General features: G+C 30.2%; 1 protein-coding gene across 1 annotated transcript; it reads right to left on the bottom strand.

Annotated features, from left to right (window-relative positions):
- Nucleotides 1-2265: 2265 nt before the first annotated feature.
- On the bottom strand, nucleotides 2266-5836 carry LOC108323124 (hypothetical protein At1g04090). The gene is made up of 2 exons (XM_017555480.2): nucleotides 5428-5836; nucleotides 2266-4134 (listed from the first exon to the last, which is right to left on the bottom strand). Exons 1-2 carry the CDS (start codon nucleotides 5531-5533, stop codon nucleotides 2564-2566), a joined length of 1677 nt encoding a protein of 558 aa, XP_017410969.1. The 5' UTR covers nucleotides 5534-5836; the 3' UTR covers nucleotides 2266-2563.
- Between the last annotated feature and the right edge of the window lie 6661 nt (nucleotides 5837-12497).

Genomic DNA, 12497 nt, shown 5'->3' with positions numbered 1-12497 from the left:
TAGTCTCGTGTTTTATCAAGCTTATTGGATACCAAAGCGTCGTGTCGGTCCCTGGGTGGGTTCATCATATTTCAAGAAATATATCCTGGTCTGTGATCACTTGCTGGTAATAATAGTGCATATCAAAAGAAAAATATCTAAGGTTACTACTATAATCAAATCATGGAAACAGAGGCCATGCTTGCATAATTACCCTTTTCAAACAAAACATAGAAAGAATATCGCGCATTAGGTTGCCTTTTGTTTTCATTTTGTTAGATGATAGTTGTTACAGTCGCAGCAGTTTCTTTCTGCACTTTCGTAACTTTTATCCTGCACTCTTGTTTTGTTTCTTTTTTATTTCTAGATTTTACTCAGAAGATATTTTTTTACTTCATCTAATTTAAAAGTTATTTTTTTTAAAGTGTACAATGCAAAAATTAAATAAGTTTTGTTCTGTACAGTTTGAAACTTTTGAATTGTGATGCGGAATTTATTTTTATTTTTTGAATTGTAAAATTTGAAGAGGACAAAATGAAAAAACAAATTATATAGGATGCAGGAAGAAATTTATTAAGGTTCAGGAAAAACTGCCTACAATCTTGTGAATTACATAATGGGGAACTTAGTTTTTGTTTTTGAATTGTACATTTCAAAGAGAGGACAAAATGAGAAGGTTTCTTTATACAAGAGGCAGGAAGAAATTTATTAAGGTGCCGGAATAACTCTCTTCGTTATATTAATTTCGTGATTATTTGAAAAGATGTTAGGTCATCTCGAAAACATGCAATAGCAATGGTTTTTCATCAAAAGGAGGAGGAAGTTTTGTTGGTTTTTTTCAATAATGATCTTAACATATTTCATTTGAAGTATTTAGTATTTACATTTTGGTAGGTTTCTGTGTATAGGCCAGAGTTGTCAATGAATTCCATTGCGGGGTTGAATTACATTTTGGTAGTAATAAATATTTTTAAATTGAATAAATATGTATAATGATACCTGTAAAATTAATTTTATCAAAGTAAAATAAAAAAAAAAGAGTATTTAAAAAAAAGAGAAAAAAGAAGAAAAAATTTATAAAATAAAAAATATATTAATTCGAATTATTAATATTTCACAACTTTTTTTATATTGTAAATTATTTACAAAAATTCATTTAGTAAATTACATAATATATGAAGTAATATATTAAATTAAATTGTGATGTGATTGCTATGTTACTGTTTTTTTAAGTGTATTGTATTTTTTAAAAATATCAATTTTTAATTCAGGGTTTGTGACTTAAGATAAATAATATTAAAAAAAATTATTATGAGAAAATTATTTGATAATAACAATTCAAAATTTATATGCTAGTTTAAATGAATAATTTGCGTTAATAATATAAACATGCATTTATTTTTTTAATATAATAGTAATTATCTTTTCATTACTGAAATAAATCAACTTAAAATTTTAAAATAAATTTTAAAAACACAAATATTACTCAATAAGATTATAAGAAGAATTTACTAATTCAAGTTAAAAAAGAAAATACTGATCATAAAGTATACAAAAGAATTTATTCAATAAAAAATACATTAATTAATTGAGTTTAGTAGTTTATATAAAACTTATTAAATAAACTAGTAGAAACACATAAGCGTGTTCACTTTTTTTATTATAGTAAAAGTTAATTAAACTATAAAATATTTTTTATTAGAAATAATTAGAAAATTAAATAATTTAAGTAATTATTTTTATTATATAAATAGTTTTTTTCTACAATGATTATTTGAATTTAAAAAAATAGTTATCAAAAAGATACATTTGAAAATAATTTATTATTTTGAATAGTTATTTATATTTAAAAAAGTGTTTAGTAAAGGGTAAAACTAAAAAAGAAAATGTAAATAAAAGAATAATCTTCTTTGTATAATAGAATAGATAATTTTAAAAATTAAAATTTCTTACAATTTTAGTTTTACTATTTTTTGTGTAAATTTATATCCCTAGATAACTAAAGTCTGACTTAATTTTATAATTACTAAAACAGAGGTTAGAGATTGAGCACCAAGAACCCGAATTCACTGTAAAAATAAGGTTAAAAAGATTGTTTTTCAAAGAGATTAAATTTAGCATTCGATTTCCCACCACACTCTTTCAATGGTAAACTTATTTATTTTACGACAGAGACAGTTAAAAACATATTGAGCAGATTGTCGTATCTATTCCAAAAACTAGCTAAATTTTGATATAAACATGGGTGACAAGAATATCATACAAAACAATAAGAGAAACTCTAGGTTTGTACATGTTCATAGTTTAAGAAAACTATAAACACACTTTCTGATTCATCAAATAAAGAGTGTATCAGAATGTACATTGCTGTCATTCTTCTCACAATTTTTGTGTGGCTATGTATGTATATTCTTTTAAGCAATAAAAACATCATAGAATCTCATAACTTGATAAGTTGCTACTATGTATGGTACACCCCCTTTACAACTCACTCCCGCAGTGGCACAATCAACACATATACTATTACCAGGATTTGAAGACACTGAGGAAAAAACACAGCAAAAAATGGTAGCCTGAAATAGAACTAGCAATATTCATCTCCTAGCCAATTATCCTTCTCCTTTGGACCTGTTGGCCCCTCCTCACCATAAAGCTCTGTTGGAAATAGTTCAAATAAGTTCTCCACAGAAAATCTAACAAATAGTGGAAGCATATCTATTATCTTGTCTATCTCAGAACGTGAATCGTATACAATTGTAGGACCCCACTCTCTCATATACTGCAACCAACATGGTTCTGTGATCACTCCTTCACCGAGATACTCAGCTGCAACAACCTCATATTTGATGCTTGAATCCACAATAAATTTGCTTTTAGCTGCGTCATTGCGTACTCCTATTCCTAGTTTGGATGGTCCTTGAAGGTAAGTCCCAGAATGAGGGAAACTAGCATGCCCATCTTTTGATGAATAAACAATAGGCTTATTTCCCTTGATAAATTCCAGATCAAATGCATTTACCCATTGACCTCCACTATGCTGAGAGAAGAATACAGACCATAGTTCTCCACTGAAGTTGCTTATACGAAGGGTGAAGTGCTCCCAGTCACCTACATGTTCACCTACCTTCCCCATCTCAATGTTCATAAGTGCCACTTTAAGGGTTGCAGGTCCATTGAAGGGGCAAAAAACCCACATCACAATATCAGTAAAGGCTCCTCCCAAGGCCGGTTTTACATGAACATATAGTTCTGCACTCTCTATGTTTCCCTTCTTTAGATTGTTTCTTGCATCTTCATCAGTAGGCAAGTCAATCCAAAAGGCACCATCATTAGTTCCTCCACTGGGTAAATTTGAGCCCCCATACTCTATAGCTTTACCCTTGCTACTGCCTGCAGTATACAAAACTGCACCATTCTTGAAAAACCATTGCACTGATGATGGCAAGTACTTCTCATCAGGATGAAAGTACACGGTGGGACCATAATGCTGAATAAGTGCATGAATCTGGTTCTGATTTGGCATTGCGTGCAAGGAAGAATCAAGATTTTTCAGGCACGCAATATCCACCACTTGTTCAGAATCAAAATAGGCACTACCACAGAAGAATGTCCCAACAGACACACCTCTAGCTAACATACCCCTATCACAGGGTTCTGTATTCCAAACCTGAAATACATTTTTTGCATATTTTGACTTTATAGTCAGTAATAGATCAGAAGTCTCACAATTTTCTGTGAGATCAGCTCGCATACATCTAACTTCTTCAACTTCAGGTTCATTAGGACTGCTAGTAACCACTATGCCCATGGCTTTGTAACCGGTTGGAGGGTTTGGCAGCCAAAAGTAAACACATTCATCATGTGAGTCAATGCTCCATATCAATGAGTAGCCAAGTGGTTTTTCTAGAGCAGGAAATTCTAACACTGAGGCATTAGTTTCCCGTGCCACAAGAACATATCCTCTCAATGGTTGGTCATTAGACTGGCAGTAGTGACCAAGGCAAAAAAAGCCTTCTGGAATTTCCAAAGGTCTATAAAATGTGAAACCCAACGATTTCCCACGCAAAGTTGTGCATCTCCAGACCTTCTCAAGCTTGTCTGCTTTTAAAACTTCTATTTCTCCGAGGCATATTCTTCCACTTGCAAAACTACCACCTAACAAGATCATTCACAGGTATTGAAGCCACAAATATTTGACAGCATAGCCAGAGAAGATCGGATAGTTAGAACCAAACAGAATTAAAAGCTCATCGACAGAAATAATTCAATTATCATGTCTTCAATAAAGATGCTTACTTGATGCACAATTGCATAAGTATCAAGCAAAAGTAAAACCTAAGCTTTGCATTGCATGAATGGAAGATTTGGATAACTGTAAGTACTACTCAAAGTTCGGCAGCAATGAATTGATACTGTTCAATTCTCAAAAGGAAAGCAAATATCCATCAATAAGCTTCACAACATTTAGTTTGAATTCAGAAGATACGAAATTCCAGTAGGAGTGTTGCAAAAAGGGTAACATCATGAACCTATTACCCCCCTTAAAAAAACAAGATCTTTCAAAAGAACTTTTGAAGTGAAGCAATAAGTGATGGAAGATGATTAATAAGACAATCATAGAATTCATGGCCGCTTCAGTTGCAAACAAAATTTATATATAAACAAAGTAAAACAAGGCATCTCTCTGTGTTCATACTGATGGAATATGTGCAGTCAAATTAATGACAACTGTGACGATTTTTTTTTTTTTTTTATTTCCGCAGGTTATGACATCGGATTTTCTCAACAAAGTTGTCAATTTACTAAAGATGATGCAATTTAAGGATGTGTGAGGATACGCCTGCAAAAATACTTGAAGTAGAAGAAAATAAATAATTTCTCTATATCTTAAATTAACTTATAAACGAGCAATTTTGTAGAAACTTTGGTCATTAGTTTATAGAGAAACTTTCTTCTTCTTTTTTATCTTCTTCTTTTCCCCTGCTGTAAGAGTTTTTGGATAAGTTTATCTACTCAGTCCTCAAGTCGTCAATAGAAAGGGCATAAATTCTTTAGCACTTATATTCAAACAAATAATTGTTTCAGAATATAGTGCAAGATGATTGATGAAAGAAAAGGACGTATAAATAGCAACAAATCTCCATTCTGATCCAATCACCTCTGTAGTTTACTAAAATTCTGCACCTTTTGAACCCCCCACTCCTCCTCCAAAAATAAAAAATCGCACCTTCCTAAAACCGTGGTTTATAAATAACTCAACAAATTAACAGACAAAAACTGTTTTTCAAATGATACAGTATGTATGAAGTTTAGATTCTGGTGCGATTAAAACAGAAAGTTCCAAACCCATTAACTCTGTTAGAAAGAGGGGCGAAAAAAGGAAACCCATGAATGAAATTCAGAAGAATAAGAGAAAAGCTTGTTGAGAAAGTCAATGGACATACATACCTTGTGGCCATTGAGGAAGGGGTGAAGGCAGAGAGAAGGGAAGTGGATCAGGGTCAGTGAATTCAGGGACAGAGTCCCAGCATAGTAAACTCTTGCACCCAAACATCACTAAGAGAGACAAGTATTCTTCAGAGACCCCTCCCACAAAAAGAGAATGCTTTTCTTTCTTTTCTTGCCTTCAAAGGAGTCCAAGAAGAGAGAGAGAAGAAGATTGTTCAAAGAATAGCAAAGGAGAAAGCTTTAAACTTTCTCTCCTCTTCTCTCTTCTCTCCTTCTTCTTCCAGAGATTATGTTCTGCTTTAACTTTAGATTAGTTTCCAGGTTTTTGAGGTTGTCTTTTAATTTGAAAGGTCAGAGTTCGGTGTTTCTCCAAACCTGTAAATTAATTAATCCACAATGAAAGGAAAAAAAAAAGTATTTGGTTGTTACGACATAAAATATAAATAACAGACTTTGCGTAAACAATGTTCACTCGCCACCTCCTGGGTGTTCCAGACACGCTTGTGCTATGCGTTGCTTCAATATGCAATTATTAGGTTTGTTGTTGTGGATTAAGACATATTTCTCTCTTTCTTCATCCTTTCATTTATTAGCATACTCCACAAGCATATGTTAAATCTTTCTACACTCTACTTATGGTGTAAGGTTAGTTTAGTGTATGTATATTCCAATTTTCTCTTCCTATTTATTTATTTCACCTTCAGGGATATGTACAACAAGACAATAGACTAAAGATTAAAATAAAAATTAATTTAGAGCATAATTATAGGTTAGTTTGTTTGAGTTAGTTGAATTAATTTAAAGTATTAACCATATTTTCAATATATTAAAAATTTTATACGAAAACTAATATATTTCTACGTACTATACATGTTTTTTTTAATAATAATTTACTCTTTCAACAATTACCATTCTGAAATGGAAATTTTGAAAACAGAAAAAGAGAAAGAGGTTTTATGTGGTTTTTCCTCGTCTTATATAATATCGATGCATGATATTCAGACTAATGATTGTATCAAGGTATTGAGTTATACTGAGCAATCTTAAGCATATTTTGATAATCATTGTTTTAAATCACTTATAATCTTGGAACCTGTAAAAATCAATATTCTATGTATAATCAAACAGGAGAGTGTCTCTTACGCGCTTAAAATGCTATTGTTTATTGCGACTAAGGAGCAAAATATGGACACTTGGATAAATATCTAGATTTTCTTTTTCTTTTATAATTTCTTTTTGCTATTTTATTTTTTAGTAAAATTTGAAAGTTGAAAAAAAAAATAAAGTTTGATCAATTTGGAATCAAATAATAGGAAGGGAGAATATTCCGTGGCAAGTAATTGGATGAGATAAGGCACTTATTTTGTATTAATCCTTTTGGGCGATATATGCAAGAAAATAAATAAATAAAATAGTACATCAGATTGTGTTTATCTATTGTGTCTTGTGATGCCAATTGCAATGGTAGATGATAGTAGAAACTTAGAAGGATGCATTTAATAAAATATTGGGATAGGGTCTAGGGTTAATTATTTTATATTATAATGTTTATCCATTACCATGTGAACATTACTACATTTAATAATAATTAATAAAGCAAGTATATTATACTTGTACCACGAGTGAAAATAATATATATATATATATATATATATATATATATATATATATATATATATATATATATATATATATATATATATATATATATTAGTTGTACCTTTTGTAAAATGTGAAGTAGATGTAAATCGCACGTTAAAATCGTGAAAGAAAATTTTGTTCCTATCAATTTGGCTGGGTATCAATGCTCCTATTGCTCTATTTTTTTTTTAACCAGACGATGAATTTAACAGAGGAAAATCATGACTTGGAAGTTCTTGTTAAAATCGTGAATCTAACTCTCATATAATTATTTTTCTAATACGACGTCGTAGCGGAAGGATAAATAAGTTTAAAATATTTATCTTTTAATTTATTTATTTATTTTTATAATTCTATAGTTTTTATTTACTATTTTAATTCTTACACACTAAATAATTCCATTATATATGTTTACTACCACCTATTTATTATAAGATATATGTGGACGATTTTTTAAAGTACATACAAAAATATCTTCATAACTCCAAATTAAAGAGAGAAAAAATTTTGACTGAATTTGAGCCTTGGGAATTCATAATTCAAATATGTGAGGCTGCAGTGGCGGCATTTGACCAATGAAGAAAGCAAAATTCTGTCAGAGTCCACGTCAAACCACGATTAAATTAATTCTTCAACTTTAAATTAACAAAAAGAAGGTGTAATCACCCATTATGATTATTTTTATATTTTTATTTAGCATTCTTTCGTCCTTTTTTTTATTGGACACTTAATAATAAATATGGGTTTGCTTGATTTGTTTACTTTGTAGATTTGGGCTCGGGTAACTTTTGAGGTTGGGAATTTCTTCCGGCACCCCATGTTTTCTTCCAGTAACAGATGTGGTGAAATAATCATTTTATTCTTAATAAAAATGTTTGAAATACATTTCCGATTATATAGTTTTTATTATTATACAGTCCAAAATATATTTTTTAAAAAGTATGCATTTCGAATGGTATAATTCAAAATATATTATCGAATCCAAAAATACTCTAAATTATATAATTCTGGATATATTTGAATTAATAGTAAATTTTGAATTATGTAATTTAAAATGTATTTTCAGATTTATAAATACATTCCGAATTACACACTGGGAAATTTATTATTTATTCAAATTGATACAAATGTGTTTCTTCTTATTCCTGTTTTATTCATTTCTTATGACCCTTAAACTCCGAATCTATGAAAGGAGCTTGAGTCAAATAATGTAATGTTTACAACTATATTAGCGGCTTGATATAATTTGGGAATGATTGAAATTTTAAAAAACATGGGGTGAAGGAGGAAAAATTTCCTTTTGATATGTTATTATTTGTGTTTGATTTGTGCTGTGTATATAAGAGTTATATTTGAACATTTTTTTAGTAAGAAAAATAATAAAAGGAAAAAAATGGTAAAAATAAATAATATGATAAATAAGCACATAAATTCACTTTTGGTCTTGTTAGATCCGTGAAGGTAGAATTTCAATTCCTGTTAAACTTCAGTTATATATTTAATATTTAATTTCTAAAATTAAACAATTATAATTCCTTATTAATACATTATTCAGTTATTAACATAATATATTGATGTATTAATTATAACAGTAGTCGATTACTTTTTTACTTAGAATATTTATAACAATATTTATTAAAAAAAATTAATATTTTTTATTATCAAAACGCGATAGTCTTACTAATATTAGACGTATACTAATTTTTAGTTAAATTTGTTTAATGTACTATTAAATGTTTATAAAAAATAAAATAATTCATGGATAAAAAGTCGATTTAAGAAGAAAGATAATAATGGCGAAACAATGGCTGAATAATTTAACTGACTACATTAAGTAGCCGATACGGTAGATTGTATGGGTAAAGCAAGAGCATTTTAGTTCCATGTAATCGATGGTTGTTTTTCTCTGCAGTTCCAAATGTTTTTTAGTGTTGCTCTCCTGCACTTCATCGGTCTCATTGCACCTCTCAATTTACATTTTTGCTCTTCATCTAATAAAATTTGAAAAAGTGTAATGATAATTTAATTATCTTTCAACCACCAACCACCCTTAATCCTGTACTATAACCCCTGCATGCATCCCCATCTCATTTCTTCATTGTTCTATTTCTTTTTTGTTTCATTGAGTTTTGTTTGTGAGAGGATATATCCTGGAAGGTAGTAATACATTGGTGGTTATCATGATCGATTGGTAGTGGTTCTTGGAAGAGAAATATGCTAGAACAGATTCATTGGTTTGAAGTAATTGACGAGTTTAGTACGTAAACACTAGAACCCCTAATTGGCGTTAGAAATTTCGTTAAGAGTGCACCGGCGTTCAGGCGCCGGTTATGCAGTGCTGCTTCGACCGCCGCACTTCAAAGTTCGGCGGCTCTCAACCGAACCAAGTTCGGGTGTTATTTTTTATATATATTATGCATCCATTGTTTGAGGAAAACAACAGGCTTTGGTTTGAAGTTTTGAAGAGAAGTCTGAAAGTGAAACCCTTCTTATCGGTGATCTGTCCTTATATATTTCAAAGTCTTTCACCACTTTAACATTCATGTCCTGGTTTACCAGCATTCTAATCAAACAAAAACCTAAACCAAAATGAATTTTGAGATTTCCAGACCCGAAGCTGAGACTGACAAGTCTAGCCGCACACACGTGCACGACAAGGACTGTGACCCAGTTCATGGTGTCTCAAGCCAGCTCTAGTTGAAGTCATCCTTGTCTTCCAAAGCATCGCCGCAGACCCTTAAAAAAACAAGAAGTTCTTCATCGCATTCGACACCGCAAGTCCCTAAACATAATCAAAGGCGCTTTATCATTAGTCAAATTACTAGATTTGAACGTTGAAGAAATGATTGTGCCACTGTAAATTAACAAGATTTAATTACCACGATCAATATAGATCAGATGTTAGGCAGAACTTCTGCTCAAAACACCACTTTACGTGTGACTTTTTCTTTGTCCTTGTTGTCCTTGAGACAGCAACTTCAACCATTTTATGTTGTGTTTGAGTTCCATTTTCAATCACTTTATTTAGCTTTTGAAATCTATAAACATAAATTCTTGACTGCAATCTGATAGAGCAAGGCAAAAGTGCGAATTGAAGAGGGTGAAAATCATAAAAGGAACTGATGATGAGTTGTCTGTTTCTATTTTTTTAAGTTTTGAAACATCTTTCACCAAAACCAAATTTTGAGTTTTTAATAAGAAATTAATAAAGAATAGAATTGCTTAAGATAACAATTTTAATACCAGAGGTGATAAGGAATTCAGACAAGCCCTCGATGTTATTCCTACATCTAAAATAAAAGAAAATATAACAAAATTTACTATTTGTTTTCAGTACTTTTTACGCGGATAATAATAAGTAAATTATTTCTGTTTGATTCACTATTGAAAATGTATTTCCGATTTTCCTCGAATTGACATAAATCTCTAAAAAATTATATATTTTCATACGAATAAAAAAATTATTAAGCAGCAATAGAGAAAAAAAAAAGAGAGTTTCAATTCTTATTAAAAAAAATTAATTAATATAACAAGAAAAGACACACCGTTCATTTTCTTCTTATTTTTGTACAATAAAATAATTTTTTACTCAACTTCGATTTCATTTTACCTTTCCTATGTTTCGCTTGTTTCTCACTTATAATCCAAACAAATTAGAATATCTATAAATTACAACTCAGTAGGTGAGCAGCACTAATCATAATAGCTTAAAAGTAAATATTGCAACAATAACCTCAATGGACTTCCAACTGCAGCAGTCATCAACGGCATTTCCAACTGCGGGGCTGCTCAACCACACTTCCAAGTAAACCAAACTTACTGCGACGGGACCACAACCGCAAGTGCGGTCTACACCCTTCGTCCCGGCTACAAATCCTTCGTCCCTAGGACATATCATCCACAATACAATCCCATAAATGCATCATAATTAGCACACAACACACAACAACAACACAAACATCAACCACACTTCAACTATCATACAATCTATGAGATCTGATAAGGGAGGAGGAAAGGAGGGAAGGCAACACTCGATGAAAGAAGAAAGGAGGTGTAGGGTTTGATATGAAATGCGGCAAGAGAGAATGAGTTTTTTAGAATGGGTCAAATTAAAATAAAACAGTCAAAGATTCTGCTCTTCTGAGAGAGACACAGTTGTAAAAATTAAAAACCAAGGAAGTGCAGGATGAGATACGTAAGGTATAGGAAGAAACACTCAATGTTTTTTTTTGCACTTTTAATTCCGAAAATAATCTAAGATTAGTTTTCTTTAATAATTTCGGAATTTGTTAAAAAAATTTGCTATCAATCGATTTTGAAATTTATTGGATAAAAAAATTCTAACAAATAGTTTTGAAATTTAACATTGAAATTCATTTAAACTTTTGGAAAATTTTTCATCCAATTTTGAAATAAATTATATTTTTTAAAAATTTAAAATATATGAAATTCGATGAGAAAAAAAAGAATGAATATATAAGATTTTTTGAATTGTAATAAATAGTTTTGAAATTTAAAGAAAATTAAGATATAGGAAAAAAATATTAGAGGTGTATAGAAAAATACTCTAAATTGATTTGGATTTTAACCAAAGTATATATATATATATATATATATATATATATATATATATATTTTGTTACTATGGGTTAGAACTAATCCTTCGCATATTGGTTTTAAATGACCGAATGGCTGAAGCGTAGAAAAGAGTCTCGTAGCTATTCGATCTCGATAACAGTTGAACAGAGTTAATATATAGTTAATGTAACAACTGTTACTGTCGAGTAGTTAATGTTTGCATTGATAATTATTAAAAGGTAAATTATGCAGATTCTTTTATTTATATATATATATATATATATATATATCACTAAGAAATTCACTCATTTATCCATTAACACGTCATAAAATACTAAAAGATAAAAATATCTTTTATTACATCTCATCTCAAATCAAAATAACTCAATAACAAGTAATTTACATAAGCACTGTACAGGACATATTTTAAGATGGCTATTTTATGACATTTAACCATTTAAAGATTAATTTAAATGTTTATGTATAACAGATAAATAATCATTCCCCTTATATTCTTACACGCTTAATAGTTTCATTGTTTAAGAGTTGATTTTTTATTTTTTTTGGTGGGCTTGGATCCTTGAGCCACTTCAAATATTATTATTTTTCGGTATTTTTAGAAACCTTACAGAAATTTTACCTGTAAATATCTACCGCTGTAAATACTAATTATGATGGTTGTTTTTTATGTTTATTCAGTGTCTTTGTGTAAGGTCTGAGGTGTCCTTGTTTGATCTGTTTTCTTCTGCATAATGACTGTATACTGTATAATCTTGAAAGTGGTGAGGGTAATAGAATGTGAGGCCCTAAGATATATACAAAATGAAGCATGGAACTCCGTAGGTGTAAGT

The sequence above is a fragment of the Vigna angularis genome, chromosome 3 (assembly GCF_016808095.1).
Source record: "Vigna angularis cultivar LongXiaoDou No.4 chromosome 3, ASM1680809v1, whole genome shotgun sequence".
Taxonomy (NCBI): Eukaryota; Viridiplantae; Streptophyta; class Magnoliopsida; order Fabales; family Fabaceae; genus Vigna; species Vigna angularis.
Note: the sequence above shows the minus strand (reverse complement) of the source record. Positions and strands in the feature narration are given on the sequence as shown.